The sequence below is a fragment of the Salvelinus alpinus genome, chromosome 8 (genome assembly GCF_045679555.1).
Source record: "Salvelinus alpinus chromosome 8, SLU_Salpinus.1, whole genome shotgun sequence".
NCBI classification, from domain to species: domain Eukaryota; kingdom Metazoa; phylum Chordata; class Actinopteri; order Salmoniformes; family Salmonidae; genus Salvelinus; species Salvelinus alpinus.
In genome coordinates, this window is record NC_092093.1 from 34,482,975 (window position 1) to 34,502,650 (window position 19,676).

The following is a 19,676-nucleotide window of genomic DNA, read 5'->3' on the forward strand; positions in this document are numbered from 1 at the left end:
CCAATAGAGCGTTGGACCTCAACAAAAAATGGTTACCATGGTTTCCAAATTCGTCTATTATCTTCATCTAAGGTACGGAATCGATTTTAGGGCTTGCTTTACTGAATGTGTGTCACACTATCTATTATGGGATATGGACTTGAGTGACTTATGTGTTGACTGTGTTGCAAGATCTCTGAAAACACATGCTATCCTCTTTTTTTCTGATGAGGTTCTGTGTGTTGAGACAGGGCAGCTTGGTAAACACTGGGACTTTATAGATTGTAGCTACTGAGGTCATTCTTGATAGTCCTTCAGTCACGAGAGATATAAAGTTGACAGAGCTGCAGAGGGCAACGCTCTCAGAAATAAGAAATGTGAATAATCAGGAATAACAAAATAGTAATCCAAGGGCGATAAATCATATGAAGGCTAACTGTTCCCGACAAAATAAACATCTTAAACCTCGTCACCAAAGAACATGAACAATATTGTGTTGATGTTCCTAAGCTTGTGCAGGAAGCCAAGCAAAAACACCACTGTCATGTGCAGATTCAGTTTCACTCCATTCTTGTACCTGCTGGTGTACATTTCACCTTGTTAAGAGCTTTTCTCATGTCATAGTCCACACCTGTCCAGAAGGACTGAGGTGGGGTGTTATTAGTCTAATATCAAATTTATATAAGGGTTAAAGTGTAACATGACAAGAATATAAATGTTTCTGTTTAGTGAATTCTCACAAGGTTTTGTTAAGTGTTATCACAGCAATGGATCCAGTCCCTTTTGAGCATCATTGCCAGTGATTCTTACACAAAGGGATTTCCTCTGCTGCACCTGACAGACATAGAACATTGTTGTAACTGACCACCAGATGGCAGTATAGAGGTAGCCTACTAATGTGCTGTTGTGTGGGAGGCCTTTGTTGTAATGGCCAGTGCTGCTCAGATGTCAAACCTATGAGGCGTGTTGGAGCTGGTCTGATAACTTTCCACACCATTATAACCAGGAGAGAGGTCTTCCGATTCAGCCTGCCTGACTAATGAATATTCACTAATTGATTGGAACAGAATCTAACCGTTTTGAAGTGTAACATAATGTCTTTGTCTTCTGGCACGCACCAGCGGCCCACATGTAAATATCTAGTACTTCAACAAATAGTAATTTGGAATATGGACATTTACATAAATCTCACAAAATACACGAATTAAATTATATGTAACAACAAAATTGTTGTACTGCCGCTATTACCGTGTTACTACACAGGTATAAGATCAACGTAATTCAGGCTTAAATGCATTGAATCCATATCATTAGATAGTCACAGAGGACCTCAGATCAATAGTGATTAGAATAATGCATTTTAATTCACAAAGTACAGGTGAAATGACAGGCAATAAGCCATTATTGTGCATTATAATGCATACTACATCCCGATTCATAACAATATAGGCCAAATATGAGCTATAACATACTGTAACTTGGAATATTACGGTAGTAAAACATCATTGTGCTGTTTTCAGGTTTATGCCTAGTATATGCCATTTAGCAGAGGCTTTTATCCCAAGCGATTTACAGTCATGCGTGCATACATTTTACGTTACTCGACAAATGTATGACCCAGATAGGATATCAGTAGTGCTGGGGCCAATGGTTGGGGGACCATATAAAGTAAGTTGATAAGATAGATGGCTAAGACAACAAAAAAGTGATCTTTCATACAGTCTTACAGGTCTGGCCCGCCCAAATTACAACGCCAAACAGCATTCTGGGCGTTGCTTTCAGGCAGCTGTTGATTATCCATGTGTGAGTTCGTTTTGGATGGCTCGGTGCACCGGGTGTTCAGAGTTTGTATATTTTAGACCATTACATTGGTCCTTAAGAAAATGTACAGTCATCCGGAGCACCGGGTCATGCAAAACGAAATCTCCCCATGTTATTAGAGGAGGCGGTGAGCTCATTGAAAAAGACAACTCCCCTCACACACAGAACAGCGCTCCTATTCCTGGAGGCTGTACATTCAAAGTTAACTGCGAACTTCAACAATAATACGGCATGACTCGAGCAACATGAGTCGCCAGCAGGACCCCAAGGGAGTCATCTTGACCGGATATATTAGCAATATTGAAGTTGTATCGCCTGCCTCGGGTGTCAATAGTGCCGAAGAGATCGAGTCTTCATCGCTGAGGTGAGCGTATAGTCTGTTATTGACCATAGCCCACACCCTACTGTAAGTAACATTGTAACATTGCCGCATGAATAGTTAAGAAAAGGTGCCAGGGTCTTCCAGTTGCCCCGCATGTAATCTCTAACAGAAAGAACACTCCGTGTAACGTTAGTCCCCAAGTCGCCCCTGACTTTTCCATGTGTTGATACATTGTTACCATGTTGACACATTGTGTGACATGAAATAAGTTCTAGACTAAACAAGCAGAGGAAATACAGGCTTGCGCATGATAAGACAATACGTTTTCTGGATTAAACTTGTTATATCGTATGTAAATCATAGAAGTAGGATATAAGTGATGTTTCATATGTAGGCTACGCTACGTCACAGTGCCGAAATTAGACTGTCCAAAAACACCTCGTTTTGTTAAGCTAGAGAACTTGAGCGTTAACCCTAACACAACATATATATATTCTATTTACACAAACTTTGTTTGTTCTGCACATGTTTAAAGAACTGTAAACACTATCCAATAACAAACCCCACGCATACAGGGTGAGGACACACATGAAGACAGCACTGGCCAGTTGAAACATGATGCTGGTTTTCCAGTTCAAGTGACCATCTGTAAAAGCCAGTGTCTGTTATAGGCTGCAGCTACAGTGGAGGAGCCCTGGCGTGTATGCAGGTGCCTCCACTCACCAGCTGGGTCTGAGGGTCCCCAGTGGCCCTACAGAGGGCTGTCCCTGCCAAGGCTGTTTTGGATACTACGTACAGGGGTCTGTCTGTACTACTGTGCCATAGTAGCACCATCTCTATTTGGCATGGTGTGGTAAATGTGGCACCTACATCACTCGTTTGTCTCATGTGCCAGTTCAGTTGGTCTTGCTTCTGCATGGGAACAGAAAGATTAAAAACAAAAGTTCAACTGGGTGCATGTTGTGGTCAATGAATGTTGCCCAGTTTGTTGGAATAATAGCCTGCAGTTACAAGTTTTAAGTTTATAACGAGAGATTTTGCCACCAGATTACTGGTGAGTCATTTTGGTCATTTTGGTCTTACTGTATAAACAAGTTACCGGCGGTACATGGTGGACTACCCGCCACAGAGCTTTTGTTTTCCACTTATATTGACTTATTAGGTAACTACTCATTCCATGGAGGCAAATAGAAAGAACAGAGTACAGCACTTTTAATGTGTTGATAACAAAACAGTTTGGACAAATAAAATGTGGTACACAGATGGGTGTGTTGGGTCTTTATGCCTGCATGTTTTATTAAGTTAGGATGTAGGTATTCATGTTTTGACTGTGAACATATTCTTTCACTGTATACATGTTTATATAGAAGCGGCATTAATGAATAATTGATCAAGTCGTTTTGTATTCTTTACATAATGTGGTGGGTCAGGTTATACCCAATCAATAAGCTCTGCTGGTAGTGCGTTAGCTGTTTTACTCTGACTGGAGTTTCTAATGTTCAAAACATTTGAGTAATTTAGCAGACGCTCTTATCCAGAGCGACTGCATACTTGTTCATACGGGTCCCCTGTGGGAATCAAACCCACCACCCTGGCGTTTCAGGTGCCATGCTCTACCAAGTGAGCCACAAAACAGCGGGGTTAACAGGTACAAGTCAAGGCCAAGTGAACAGCCTGTGTTATGATTTCCATCGAATCAGGTGAGCCGCTGAGCTTTTTGTGAGTGAGATATAATATTGACTCAGGGACGACCTACCTTAAAATGCCTCCAGCAATGTAAACATTATGATGTTACCACACGGAGTCAGTGCACAAAATCAACACAGGTTATCATCATAGTGTTATTGCTGCTGTTTGTGTTTTTATTGTTTTTCCATTGACACAGCAGCACTCTTTACATTCCCTGTTGTTTCCTGGTGTTGAAAATGTATTTCCACCTCCTGTCGAGATTATTCTGACTTGTGTTCATTTTGAAATCCTTTATCACTGAACTGCCAACGACGTCTTTTGAACGTCGTGTGTAATGAACATTCCGACCTAGACATTTCCTAAATAAGTATAATTAACACATTTGACGCTTTTTAGAATTTTGATAACACAAACATTTGTGTTTTAGGAGTACGCCCCCCCCCCCCCCCCCCCCCCCACACACACACACAATTGTGAATAAATAGACTGAGGAACGGTGCAGTCTCTGACGAATACAATAACACTTCTTTGAACAGGGGAGGGTTTGAAAAGTGTTCTTGACCTTTTTTTTCTATACAGAGGAACATACACTATCTCAAATCCCAGAACCCATCACTGGGGGCTTTCCCATGCAGTCTGTCCAATCCAGCTGGCCCATATGACTACAGAACTTTGGCCTCAGTTCTTTGGAGCTGTCACCATTGTGTATACATTCATCAGGGACCACTGTATCTGCCCCCACATCTTGTACACGTGTTAAACCCAGCCTATTCTCCAGTCAATGATATGTCATTTGAGAGTGTACTCAGGCAGTAAGTATTATACAGGAGATTGGAGGGTCAGACTGAACCCCCAGCAGTAACGTTCCATGACTCTGTTGGGGTTGTCACAGCAATCAACCGGCTTGGGCCCATGTGTCGCTGTATTACATGTAGTGGATGTTTGGAATGTGCCTTATGAGTTAAGTCAAACTTGATTGCTAGTGCATGTGATTAACAGTAGTGTAATCCCCTGTTTCCATTGCGGTGCTAAACCATGCATGTTCTGCCGCTATGTATTTTAGACACCTGTTGTCACCACACTTTGCCCCACAGTGCCACACTCAGGTTAAGGTTTAGTAAGCCTTCGAGATGGTACAGTATACCTATGCCACTGCCCCCTGAACTGCACTGTCAGTTCTTCTGTATGACTGGGTCTACATTATAAACTGGGTGGTTCGAGGCCTGAATGCTGATTGGCTGAAACCCGAGGTATATAACACTGTATACCATGGGTATGACAAAACATGTATTTTTACTGTTCTAATTACGTTGGTAACCAGCTTATAATAGCAATAAGGCACCTTGGGGGTTTGTGGTATGTGGCCAATAAACCACAGCTAAGGGCTATATCCAGGCACTCTGCGTTGCGTCGTGCGAGGAACAGCCCTTAGCCGTGGTATGTTGGCCATATACCACACCCCCTCGTGCCTTATTGCTTAAGTATACTATGACCCCTCTTCTTTGTGTCTGTATGTAAAATGACCATGCACTAAACAGCCGAGAAAGACTACGTTGTTCACCTTTTTGTCCTTGAGCACTGGCAGTTTGTCACTCTTGGAGCCAGCAAGATAGCTGACCTTTCCATGTGAATGGGTCTGGCTGTGGGGTAACATTGGTGGTGTGTACATTGCTGGGATACTTGACTTTCCTTCCTTGTTCTCGAGTTCAAACCTTGCATTTGCTCCTAATGGGGAAGATTGTGTTTGCATTTCTGTCTTGGGATGGAATACAAACTAACATTGGAGCACATTCCGCTTTTCTCCTTTATTAGCAGTCTATTCCCCTCTAAACCAAATGTTTGTGCTGTGTTTTAGCTTGTTCCCCATAAAGGTTTGAATAAATAGATTGTTTTCCAACCCTCAGATTCTTCCAGAATTGTTCAAACATTGTGGCAATATTATCTAGAAAACAGACAGCGATTGATTTGTGAAAGCATTTTCTCAACAACCTCTCTGAATTTCCAATTTGCAATTGTTTATCCAGGGCCAGAAATGTCAGGCGTTACTGATACCCTGTGTATTTCCTGTGGCTGGGAAGGAGCTGAGAGCTGACTCATTTTACAACCTCCCCAGACCTCAGGTGAGGCCTAACAGGCCTGCTGCTCATTTATATTCTGTCCTGTCTATGACCATGGAGGGTAGTGTGTACGGCCAGTACATCACTGGGGCCACGCTTCCTACCATCCAGGCGGTGTCAGAGGAAGTCCCTAAAAATGGCCAAAGACTCCAGCCACCCTAGTCATAGACTGTTCTCTCTGCTATTGCACGGCAAGTGGTACCGGAGCGCCAAGTCTAGGTCCAAGAGGCTTCTAAACAGCTTCTACCCCAAGCTATAAGACTCCTGAACAGCTAATCAAATGGCTACCCGGACTATTTGCATAGTTTTTACGCTGCTGCTGGTCTGTTTACTATCTATGCATAGTCACTTTACCTCTACCTACATGTAACCTCGATTACCTCGACTAACCGGTGCCCCTGCACATTGACTCTGTACCGGTTCCCCCTGTATATAGCCTCGCTACTGTTGTTGCTCTTTAATTATTTGTTATTTTTCCATTTTAATTCAGTTAATTTTAGTAAATACTTTATCACTTATTTTTCTTAACTGCACTGTTGGTTAAGGGCTTGTAAGTAAGCATTTCACTGAAAGGTCTACACCTGTTGTATTCAGCGTATGTGACAAATACAATTTGATTTGATTTGAACTCTTCACTGCGAGAAATGGACCAGGAAGCCATGAAGAACATTCTGTAGACCCATAGAGCTGGTATTTAAGCTCATTTGTACTCTTTAGTTTAATGTTATCACATATTATATCTGTCACATTGGTTGTTTAAAACAAACCTTTTACCCCTAAGCTAAGGTGTACGTTAGCCTGGCCTGGCTTGACCCAGATTGACTGTGTTTAGTTTCAAGTGCGTAAGCAGAAACAGTCATTTGGGAGTGTGGAACCGCTGAGGTTTCATGATTTATTTTTGCCACTCTAGGTGTCCCTTTAAAGGTCAAATGCAGCAGTTTTTATCTCAATATCAAATAATTTCTGGGTAACCATTAAGTACCTTACTGTGATTGTTATCAACTAAATTGTTAAAAAATAATCAACAATAGCTTCTTAGCGAAGAGCAATTTCTCAAGCAAGAATTTTGGTAGTACATTTACATTTACATTTAAGTCATTTAGCAGACGCTCTTATCCAGAGCGACTTACAAATTGGTGCATTCACCTTATGATATCCAGTGGAACAGTACTGTCTGTGAGTGGTTTGAGTGGGAAGGGGAAAACTCAAAATTACCTATTATTGGCAGAGGTTTGTAACTTTCTTATTGGTCTATTAACTAATTTACCAAATGGGGATGTCACCGTGGAAGACCCAAACTCCCTCGCACCAAAACAGGCTGAAATTTCAGGCAGTCTTTTCAAACAGCTTTTACACTAAAAGGGCATTATCATAACTTTCACAGTAATATTCCAACCTCATAGTATTGAAATGTATATAAAACACAGGAAATCACATTTTTTGACTGCACTGGCCCTTTAAGTGCAACCACTATAACTATTTGGGGGAGTATAGCAGCTTTCTGATGAACATCAGGACTCCTCTTTGTGCTTTCCCAGGGTTCACTCACACGGAGAAGCCTATCTGGAGCAAGCCAAGCCTTCACCAAGCCCGCAAGCCCACACATGCATTATCCTTAAACTAGTAACTTGGCATTCTGTAAAAGGGTCTAGGCTGTGGCCAGCTAACAGCAGCTGACAGCAGGGGTTGCACAGAACTACGTGCTAGAAGTGTGACACGGCCAGAGGAAAGCAGAACTGCTGCACTGACTGACTGAAATGAGTTAACCCTTCACGTTCATGCTAATCCAAGTTCTATGTGGAAAATACAACCACATTCTTGTGAAAACACCGCGTTCATAGAGTTCCAATCCTAAAATTAGTACCAGACAGCCACCCAGTTTGTTAACGCATTATTAGAATGGTCTGACTTGTAGTATTTATAACTCACTTTAACCCTAATAAAATGACTGAAATAGTACTCATACTCTCTCCTTTGTCCACCAGTCGCAGGACAGGCCACTACAGTGTCCAGAACCGGGCCAAAAATGCACCGGGAAAGCCCCCGTACCACCGCTGCAACTCCCAGGACTCGTTGGACGAACTGGCCATGGACGACTACTGGACCGAGGTGGAGAACATCACCCTGAGTGGAGAGGGGGACGCAGAGCCACACGAGGAGGTGCAGCTGAAGGTGCCTGATGGTATGGAGCTCTACTCTATAGCAGGAGTGTCCACTGAAAGTAGAGAGGCCCTTTCCTTCACCTTAAGTGAACAACTGCTTCAGGGTAACATTTTAGACAGAGATTTAAGGTTTAGTACAGTATTCACTATGTACATTATATGACTAGTGATTTACCTAGATCACTGTCTGAAAGGATTATTTTTGACTATAAACGCAACATGAAGTGTTGGTGCCATGTTTCATGAGCTGATTCCAGAAATGTTCCATACGCACAACATTTCTCTCAAATTGTGTAGAAAAGTGTTTACATCACTGTTAGTGAGCATTTACTGCAAGATGGTGCCATCTCTTATGACCGAAAAGAGCTTCTGGACATCAGAACTGGGATTACTCACCTCAAATTGGACAAGGAGTTCTTCCTCAATGAGTCAGAGGGATATACTACAGACACCTGACCAGGCCCAGATCCCTGTGATTCGCTGGAAAAGGAAACGTAGGTTTTGCGGAATAGAGATCAGGATGCCTTGTGAGGATCAGGCGACGAGTGGCTAATCTTGTCTTGCCTTCCGTTCTGCTAGCTAACATTCAATCGCTGGAAAATAAATGGGACGAACTGAAAGCACGTATATCCTACCAACGGGATATTTAAAACTGTAATATTTTATGTTTCACCGAGTCGTGGCTGAAGGACGGCATTAAGAGCATATAGCTGGTAGGTTATACACTCCATCGGCAAGACAGAACAGGAGCCTCTGGTAAGACACGGGGCGGGGGCCTATGCATATTTGTAAACAATAGCTGGTTCACGATATCTAAGGAAGTCTCAAGGTTTTGCTCGCCTGAGGTAGTGTGGTCTACAGCTTATCATGAGATACTCTATCTACAGTTGAAGTCGGAAGTTTACATACACCTTAGCCAAATACATTTAAACTCAGTTTTTCACAATTTCTGACATTTAATCCTAGTAAAAATTCCCTGTCTTAGGTCAGTTAGGATCAACACTTTATTGTAATAATGTGAAATGTCAGAATAATAGTAGAGAATTATTTATTTCAGCTTTTATTTCTTTCATCACATTCCCAGTGGGTCAGAAGTTTACATGCACTCAATTAGTATTTGGTAGCATTGCCTTTAAATTGTTTCACTTGGGTCAAACGTTTTGGGTAGCCTTCCACAAGTTTCCCACAATAAGTTGTGTGAATTTTGGCCCATTCCTCCTGACAGAGCTGGTGGAACTGAGTCATGTTTCTAGGCCTCCTTGCTCGCACACGCTTTTTCAGTTCTGCCAACACATTTTCTAGAGGATTGAGGTCAGGGCTTTGTGATGGCCACTCCAATACCTCGACTTTGTTGTCCTTAAGCCATTTTGCCACAACTTTGGAAGTATGCTTGGAGTCATTGTCCATTTGGAAGGCCCATTTGCGACCAAGCTTTAACTTCCTGACTGATGTCTTGAGATGTTGCTTCACTATATCCACAATTTTCCTAGCCTATCAGAAACTTCTAAAGCCATTACATCATTTTCTGGAATTTTCCAAGCTGTTTAAAGGCACAGTCAACTTAGTGTATGTAAACTTCTGACCCACTGGAATTGTGATACAGTGAAATAATCTGTCTGTAAACAATTGTTGGGAAAATTAATTGTCATGCACAAAGTAGATGTCCTAACCGACTTGCCAAAACTGTAGTTTGTTAACAAGAAATTTGTGGAGTGGTTGAAAAACTAGTTTTAATGACTCCAACCTAAGTGTATGCAAACTTCCTACTTCAACTGTAGTTTTCCACTGTATTTTTCGTAGCGGTCTACATACCACCACAGACCGATGCTGACACTAAAAATGCGCTCAATGAGCTGTATTCCGACCATAAGCGAACAGGAAAACGCTCATCCAGAGGCGGCGCTCCTAATGGCCGGGGACTTTGATGCAGGGAATCTTAAATCAGTTTTACCTAATTTCTATCGGCATGTTAATTGTGCAACCAGAGGGGAAAAAACATTCTAGACCACCTTTACTCCACACACAGAGATGCGTACAAAGCTCTCCCTCTTCCTCCATTTGGCAAATCTGACCATAACTCTATCCTCCTGATTCCTGCTTACAAGAAAAAATTTAAGCAGGAAGCACCAGTGACTCTGTCTATTAAAAAAAGTGGATAGATGAAGCAGATGCTAAACTACAGGACTGTTTTGCTAGCACAGACTGGAATATGTTCCGGGATTCTTCCGATGGCATTGAGGAGTACATCACATAAGTCACTGGGTTTATCAATAAGTGCATTGAGGATGTCTTCCCCACAGTGACTGTATGTACATACCCCAACCAGAAGCCATGGATTACAGGCAACATTCGCACTGAGCTAAAGGGAGGAGCTGACACTTTCAATGAGCGGGACTCTAACCCAGAAGCTTATAATAAATCCCGCTATGCCCTCCGACAAACCATCATACAGGCAATGCGTCAATACAGGACTAAGATCGAATCGTACTACACCGGCTATGACGCTCGTCGGATGTTTCATGGCTAGCAGCGACACGAGCCTACCAGATGAGCTAAATAACTTCTATGCTCGCTTCGAGGCAAGTAACACTGAAACATGCATGAGAGCATCAGCTGTTCCGGACGACTGTGATCACGCACTCCGCAGCCGATGTGAGTAAGACCTTTAAAACAGGTCAACATTCACAAGGCCGCATGGCCAGACGGATTACCAGGGCGTGTACTCCGAGCATGCGCTGACCAACTGGCAAGTGTCTTCACTGACATATTCAGTCTGTAGTACCAACATGTTTCAAGCAGACCACCATAGTCCCTGTGCCCAAGAACACTAAGGTAACCTGCCTAAATGACTACCGACCCGTAGCACTCACGTCTGTAGCCATGAAATGCTTTGAAAGGCTGGTCATGGCTCACATCAACACCATTATCCCAGAAACCCTAGACCCACTCCAATTTGCATACCGCACCAACAAATCCACAGATGATCCAATCTATATTGCACTCCACACTGCCCTTTCCATCCTGGACAAAAGGAACACCTATGTGAGAATGCTATTCATTGACTACAGCTCAGCGTTCAACACCACAGTGCCCTCAAAGCTCATCACTAAGCTAAGGACCATGTGACTAAACACCTCCCTCTGCAACTGGATCTTGGGCTTCCTGACGGGCCGCCCACCAGGTGGTAAGGGTAGGTAACAACACATCCGCCACGCTGATCCTCAACACTGGGGCCCCTCAGGGGTGCATGCTCAGTCCCGTCCTGTACTCCCTGTTCACTCATGACTGCATGGCCAGGCACGACTCCAACACCAGAATTAAGTTTGCTGATGACACAACAGTGGTAGGCCTGATCACCGACAACAATGAGAGATCCTATAGGGAGGAGGTCAGAGACCTGACCGTGTGGTCCCTCAATGTGATCAAGACAAAGGAGATGATTGTGGACTACAGGAAAAGGAGGACCGAGCACGCCCCAATTCTCATGGACGGGGCCGTAGTGGAGCAGTTTGAGAGCTTCAAGTTCCTTGGTGTTCACATCACCAACAAACTAACATGGTCCAAGTACACCAAGACAGTCGTGAAGCGACTGGGCATGACAAAACCTTTTCCCCCTCAGGAGACTGAAAAGATTTGGCATGGGTCCTCAAAAGGTTTTACAGCTGCACCATCGAGCGCATCCTGACGGGTTGCATCACTGCCTGGTATGGCAACTGCTCGGCCTCTGACCGCAAGGCACTACAGAGGGTAATGCCTATGGCCCAGTACATCACCGGGGCCAAACGTCCTGCCATCCAGGACCTCTATACCAGGTGGTGTCAGAGGAAGGCCCTAAAAATGGTCAGACTCCAGCCATCCTAGTCATAGACTGTTCTCTCTGCTACCGCACAGTAAGCGGTACCGGAGTGCCAAGTCTAGGTCCAAGAGGCTTCTAAACAGCTTCTACCCCCAAGCCGTAAGACTCCTGAACAGCTAATCAAATGGCTACCCGGACTATTTGCATCCCCCCCCCCCCCCCCCCATACTGCTGCTACTCTCTGTTATTATCTATGCATAGCCACTTTAATAACTCTACCTACATGTACATAATTACCTTGACACCGGTGCCCCCGCACATGACACAATGACTCTGTACTGGTACCCTCCGCTATTTTTATTTACTGCTGCTCTTTAATTATTTGTTATTATTATCTCTTACTTTTTTGTTGTTGTATTTTCTTAACTGCATTGTTGGTTAAGGGCTTGTAAGCATTTCACTGTAAGGTCTACACCTGATTTTATTTTATTTCTCCTTGCCCAGATAGTCCATACACCTTACAGGTGTGGCATATCAAGAAGCTGATTAAACAGCAAGATCATTACACAGGTGCACCTTGTGCTGGGGACAATAAAAAATTAGCAATTTTGTCACAACTTTACACATCTATGGTATTGTGTTTGAGGGAGCGTACAATTTGCATGCTGACTGCAGGAATGTCCACCAGAGCTATTGCCAGGGAATTTAATGTTCATGTCTCTACCATAAGCCGCCTCCTACATTGTTTTAGAGAATTTGGCAGTCTGTCCAACCGGCCTCACAACCGCAGACCACTTGTAACCACGCCAGCCCAGGACCTTCACATCCGGCTTCTTCACATCCGGCTTCTTCACATCCGGCTTCTTCACATCCGGCTTCTTCACATCCGGCTTCTTCACATCCGGCTTCTTCACATCCGGCTTCTTCACATCCGGCTTCTTCACATCTGGCTTCTTCACATCCGGCTTCTTTACATGCGGGATCATCTGAAACCAGCCATCCGGACAGCTGAGGAGTATTTCTGTCTGTACTAAAGCCCTTTTCGTAGGGAAAAAATGATTTCTGATTGGCTGGGCCTGGCCCCCAAGTGGGTGGGCCTAGGCTTAGATTAGGGCCTAATTTATTTAAATTGAGTGATTTCCTGATATGAACTGTAACTCAGTAAAACCCACTGTTGCATGTTGTGTTTAATTTTTTTTGTTCAGTACATACAGTAGAGCTGACTAGGATAGTCTGGTCTGTTGTCCAGCCCATGTTATTTTGCAATACCACCACATAATGATTTCTTATTGCTTTCATCCACAGAAGACAATAGACTTGCTTGATCCTACAGGATCAGGAAATGCCTATAAAAAGCACTGCAAAAGTGTATTGTTTATTAAGTTGACATTCATTGTTTTGTCTGGAGAACTTAAAGCAGGAACTTCCTTTTGTTTCCGTTCCTTTCTATAACAAGATGGTTTGTGTTAAGGGGTTAGGAGTGAGATCCTTCCCTGTTTCATGTATTTCTCTATTCCCAGCCCTCAGTACATAAAAATGGCATAATAGTAATTGCATAGTAATAATCTATGAATTACTTGTTTGTTTCTTTATTTTTCAATAAATTACTGTGTCCTCACTAGTCTTCAGGCCTACACCCATATCTTTTTCATTAACATACTACTGCTCTGTTGGTGCAGCATCAATTCATCCCTAACTCAACTTGTCTGTCTGTAGAGGGGGAACAGGAGGAGGCATGGCTGACGGAGGCGGGGCTGGCCACTCTGTTTGACGAGTCTGCGTCGGACCCCGAGGACATGATGGGGCTGTTGTCCACGCTGACGCGCACCCAGGCCGCCGCCGTGGAGAAACGTGTTGAGAAGCTACAGCAGACCCTCAGGAAGAGGAACAAGCAGCACCAAGTACCTGACGTCAGAGACATCTTCAAACTCCCAGGCACGCCAGAGTCAAAGGTCAGCCTACCACCGGTCCCGTTTAAAATGCCAGTCATGCCTGAGATGCCTTGCTACATAAAAAAACCCAGTGACTTGTTTACCATAGTTGGTTAATATAATTACTAATCACAATATCTGTTAATGGACACCTGAATGTGAAGTAATACTTAACTGAGTATCTTAATATTATGCAAAAGAAGGTCTTGTACTCACAATTGGGGTGAAAAATATGACTTTCTACAATATCAGCAGTTACTTTTAGTAGTTTGAATCATTAATTGATAAAAAATGACCTATATTGAATTCTGATGAGAGCCTGCTTCTGTTTTGTATTATGTTGCAGGAGGATGAAGCCAAGTCACCAGAGAGAAGTGAAAACAGGAAAAAGGATATTACGACAGATGGCATGTACCACAAGTTCTACTCACTAAATCTCTGTCTGGGCATGTTGGTCTATACCTATAGAAAACATCACTGACTCGCCACAAAAATGAACTGGTATTTCTATCCACTGTGTTGTTGCTTTTATGTGATACTGTAGATTTCCTGAAATGGTTCATGATCACAGGAAGCAGAAGTGAAGATTCTATGGAAGAGCTGTTGAGAAGATAACTCGGCAGTACACACACACAGGAAGCAGGGACATTGCCTCTTGTCTGTTCGCGCCACCCCTCTGACCTTAACATGAAGGCTGTCAGGAATCCGCTCCCTATCTTCCATTATACACTTGCCTGTTTTCCTATTAGTGGAGATGGCAGGGAGGCACTGCAGTTCTGTGTCAGGGCCAAGGCCTTACATGTCTGTCTGACATGGGTCACAGACTGGCTCTCTGGCTGTTGACTTCCACAGGACTAGTCATTGTCCCTTAGTTTCCCTTCAGTGGGCAGAACAGTCACCACCACCTAGTTCTAATCTCCCCACTGCTGACTAAAGACTTTGTCCCATCTGTGGACTTTCACACATCTAATTCATGAATTGCCTGTGTTATCTCTTGCTGTAGGTCTAGCTTTTAATATGTCCCAATAATAACTCTGTGTGTGTGTGTACAGGTCAAGCGATGGGGCTGGGGAACAGGGCAGGCCCTGCTGAGCAGAGTGTGTCTGAACCTGAGACAGACATCAACCTAGAGGTGTCCTTCTCTGATCAGGCCCTCAGCTATAAGGAGGGCTCAAAGGGCAGCAGTGAGGCTCTGACAGACGCAGATGACAAGCTACCTGTGAGTACCCTTTTAAACATTAACACCACCACACAGATTGACTGAGCCGCTCATCCGGAGCAAAGTTTACATGCCAAAACAGGAAGTGTCACTCGTCAAAATAGCAGGATCCCATAGGCCAGTTTGGGACAAAGGATTTCAAATATTTATATGTTTTTTGGCAGAAGCAAGAACTGTGCCCTGTAGTGTTTATGGATTGAAACATGTTTCTGATTTTACTTAGCCTACATCAGTAATGATTGACTAAATTATGTTTTGAAATTTATATGGCCCATTATTTACAGCGTTATTGTAGGCCTAGGCCTACTGCTTGTGTACTAGTGTAAGTTATATGACATTGAATGATGTCATTTGCACTGATGATAACATTATCAATCAAAACCTTTTGAATAGAGTTTTTGCATCATATAATACATTTCAGTCAAAAAACTGTTCTAGACTACTGGTGTATCTGAGTTCTAGAGCCACCACCTAGTGGTGGCCCTAGAAACACCAGGTGGTTCCAGATACTCCAATAATGTCAGGGTCATATTCAATAGGCATCAAACAGACCCTGTTTTGGTCTCTGACAAGTCCAATAAGAAGCGCTTGTTTTCATCTTCCATTGCAAAATGTTTTGCTACGGTGTGCACTAATGAATACAACCCAGTTTTGCTAACTCCTAATGTAACCTGTGCTTCGCTATATGACAGAACTTCAAGTTAAGCAGAGACAAGACAGGGCTGACCAAGGTTGGGGACCTGTCCCCCCAGGACATGAAGAAGGTGCACCGCCTGGTGCTGATAGAGATGACCGCTCTGTTTGACACGGCAGGCATCGACCTCAAAGCCCACAAAGCAGTTAAACTCAAGGTCAAAGGTAAGCCAGTATGCTAGAACTGGAACACAACTGTATAACATATCTAAGAACCCTGAGGACTGTCCCATCAAGCTCTGACACAATTATGTTTGATGTGTTTGTGTTCTAGAGTCTGGCCTGTTTGGAGTTCCCCTGGCCGCCCTATTGGAGCAGGACCAGAGGAGACAGCCAGGGACCAAGGTGCCAATCATACTGCAGAGGGTGAGCAGCACAACCTCTCATTAACCACTGATCCTGGTTCTCTTTAATCATACAGTACGTCTGAATGTGTGCTCTGCAGTAGAAATCGCTTCAGTTTGCTGTAGTGGTAATGGCATTGTTATTTTGGGGCGGCAGGTAGCCTAGTGGTTAGAGTGTTGGACTAGTAACCGAAAGGTTGCTAGATCAAATCCCTGAGCTGACAAGGTAAGTCTGTTGTTCTGCCCCTGAACAAGGCAGAAAACCCACTGTTCCTAGGCCGTCATTGTAAATAAGAATTTGTTCTTAACTGACTTGCCTAGTTAAATAAAAATGTGCTGTTGATTTGGTGGTTTAAAGCTTATAAGTGTGTTCTATTGTTTCCAGCTCATCTCTCACATAGAGGACGAGGGTCTGGACACAGAGGGGCTTCTACGGATACCCGGAGCAGCCATAAGAGTCAAGGTCATTGTTCATCGTTGTTGATAGATCTAGTCCTGCTTCATTCAATGTCTGGAAGTATTTGCATGCTGTAACAACAACTTAATGTAGCCAAATTCTTATTTCCCTAATGGAGAGGTTAGTGTGGATGATATGATTAGTGTTGTACTGTAGGATGATGTGATAAAGCCTCCAGTGTGTGTGTGGATGTGTTTAACTATACTTGTGGGGACCAGAAGTCCCCACAAGAATAGTAAACAAACAAAAATTGGGGACATTTTGTTGGTCCCCACAAAGTCAAATGCTATTTCTAGGGGGTTAGGGTTAGAGTTACGTTTAAGGTTAGGAGCTAGGGTTAGGAGTTAAGGTTCAGGGAAAATAGGATTTTGTGCCCCCACAAGGTTAGTTGTACAAGACTGTGTGTGTGAGAGGGAGAGTGCGTGTGTGTTAACATGTGACCTATGTGTTCGGCTGGCAGGCGGTGTGTGTGGAGCTGGAGGGGAAGTTCTACGAGGGCCTGTTCCCATGGGAGAGTCTGAAGCAGCACGATGCAGCCAGCCTGCTCAAGCTCTTCATCAGGGACCTGCCCCACCCGCTGCTCACTGTGGAGTACCTCAGCGCCTTCATCGCAGTGCTTAGTCAGTCCCCCTATACATTATGAACCACACTTTCTATACATACAGTGGTACACTGTATGTATACTCATTTACAATGTTATCTCGATTCCGTTTGAGTTTTGTCTTATGTTGACTCATGGATTAGTAAAGCAATCCCATTGTGGTTGTGATCTTGTTCGTTTGCCTTACTCACAGAACTGCCAACTAAGAAGCAGCAGCTGCAGGCTCTCAACTTGCTGGTCCTGCTACTTCCGGAGTCCAGCCGTGATACACTAAAGGTAGATGGCTCTTTTCCTGTGCTAGTTCTCTAGCCAATACAGTATAGTCTCATGTTATCTGTTGGAGACATTGTAATGTGTCTTATGGTGGTTTCAGGTGCTGATGGAGTTCTTTCAGAGGGTCATAGACCACAAAGAGCAGAACAAGATGACCTTGAACAACGTTGCCGTGGTGATGGCTCCAAACATCTTCATGTTTAAAGGCTTCCGCAACAAGATCAGTGAGCAACAGGAATTTTCCCTGGCCACGGAGACCGCCAACATCGTCCGACTACTCATCAGATACCAAAACCTGCTCTGGACGGTAGGCTCAAGTCATGGTGCCTCATTTATCAATATTGCGTAAACTAAAATACTACTTACGAATGGAGTTTTGAATGTTTGTATGCATAGAAAAAGTGTGATTTAACAAACAATCATACAAGCATCATACACACACACACACACCGGTAGGAGATAACCATTGATAAATACCAATTGTTCTCAGCCTCAGTGCTCATGTACGACCTTGGCTATTTTTATTTCGAAACGCCCCTAATTAACCATATATAGTCAATCATAAAGCCTGTGGGGAAATACAGCACCGTGCCATGAAATACAACGTCACAACCCAAAAAAGCAAGAAAAATATATATATATTTCAGAGACTGAAGTAGAGGTGCTAGTGTCAGAGATTGAGTACAACCAAAATGTTTTATTTGGTTGCTCAGCTGTGGCTTGACCAGTAACAATGAAAACATAGCTACAAAGAGAAGACTGTAAAGACAATTTGTTTATTTTGCAATGGCAAATGTACTTACAATGAGTAGGCCATCCATCCTCAACTCCCTCCTGCAGGCGTTATAGGCCAACATTACTGTTCTGCAAAATGAACGAGTCGTGCAAATCACATAACCTATCCCCTGAACATTAAAAGTGGAGGCCTTTTCTGTTCACATAGTCTTTTTGGGATGGTGCTTTTACGGTGACGTGGGTGCCGTCTATTGCTTCGTTAGTATTGGATGTCAGTGGAGGCTGCTGAGGGAGGACAGCTCATAATAATGGCTGGAATGGAATAGTATCAAACGCATGGTTTTCATGTGTTCGATACCATTTCATTGACTCTATTCCAGACATCAGATATTATGATCCGTCCTCCCCTCAGAAGCCTCCACTGTTGGCTGTGCATCTGAATGTCATGTTTACTTCTTTTTTTAAAGTGGGTTTTAAATCCTCACAAAAATCCTATAAGATTTGATTTGAGAAACGATATCTGATGAGCCAATCTGTGCATTCTGGAGAGAAAAAAAAAGTCCCACCTGTCTCTAAAAACGTGCTCTCTGCGAAATGCAGCGTTTGCCAAATCCTCCAACAGAGCAAGATCAGCTTATCATTCGATTTCCCATTGTTAAAATACTATAAAAGACAATGGTTTCACTTGAACTTTGTGCCTATAATTTAACAAATGACTGTACTTTGTATTGATTGTTATCGTAACAAATGCACTGATGTGGTCAAATGATATGCCTGTCAAGTTATGTTGCATGAATTCACATTGGAAATACAATGAAATTGAAAATAATTGATTTATTACTCGCATAATTTCAGACATTTTCAACATGTATTTTCCCCATTCTATGCTTGACAGGAAGTTTCCTTATTCCACCACTTGTGTGTACGCATGGCTGTGTGTGAATTTACAGACACTCGAGCAAATGTTCATATTGATAAATGTCACACTTTGCGTGGAAATGAACCCACGCATGGTTTACGCACAGATTTGTGCCTAGGCATGATTGATAAATGAGGCCCCTGGACTTTATGTATCGGGCTACTGTATGCAATTGGTATGGCTCTTCAATGGCACAATTTGTAATTGTATCTTACATTTTTCACAGATTCCTAAATTCATAATGAATCAAGTCCGAAAACAAAACACGGAGAACCAGAAGAAAATGAGCAAAGACCGCGCCATGATGAAACTCCTAAAGAAGATGGCCTATGAGCGAGAGAAACACGAGAAACAGGAGAAACCCCTCTCTGAGGTGAGGGCAGCAATAGCAGACAAAGAAAGGCGTCTGTTTGTTTGTAGCACCTGTATATGGTATTCCAATTGGCTCTGCGACCGTACTGAAAAGCAGTTGTAGCTGAGGGCAATACCCATGCTGTTGAATGAATCAAGAGGAGAATATGTGAATGACTCGACTCAAATGCCTTCTGTGCTTCCTGGTTCAAGTGATGAAAGAGGGGGAGTGGCTCCCCTGTGACACCTATTGGCAATATGTAGAAC

The 19,676-nt window shown here is 43.3% G+C and overlaps 1 protein-coding gene across 3 annotated transcripts in view; it reads left to right on the forward strand.

Moving 5' to 3' along the window:
- Positions 1-19,676, forward strand: part of arhgap18 (Rho GTPase activating protein 18) — a 24,233-nt gene continuing 4,557 nt past the window's right edge. The window contains exons 1-12 of one of the 3 annotated variants that reach the window (XM_071413676.1): positions 1-72; positions 7,914-8,110; positions 13,603-13,838; positions 14,164-14,224; positions 14,870-15,036; positions 15,729-15,894; positions 16,004-16,095; positions 16,459-16,536; positions 16,991-17,150; positions 17,325-17,407; positions 17,505-17,711; positions 19,285-19,431. In XM_071413676.1, coding sequence (XP_071269777.1) covers positions 29-72; positions 7,914-8,110; positions 13,603-13,838; positions 14,164-14,224; positions 14,870-15,036; positions 15,729-15,894; positions 16,004-16,095; positions 16,459-16,536; positions 16,991-17,150; positions 17,325-17,407; positions 17,505-17,711; positions 19,285-19,431 — 1,638 coding nt within the window. In that variant the 5' untranslated portion in view covers positions 1-28. Of the gene's footprint in view, positions 73-1,937; positions 2,165-7,913; positions 8,111-13,602; positions 13,839-14,163; positions 14,225-14,869; positions 15,037-15,728; positions 15,895-16,003; positions 16,096-16,458; positions 16,537-16,990; positions 17,151-17,324; positions 17,408-17,504; positions 17,712-19,284; positions 19,432-19,676 lie in introns of those variants that run through there. The other 2 variants (XM_071413674.1, XM_071413675.1) reach the window with 2 other exon arrangements.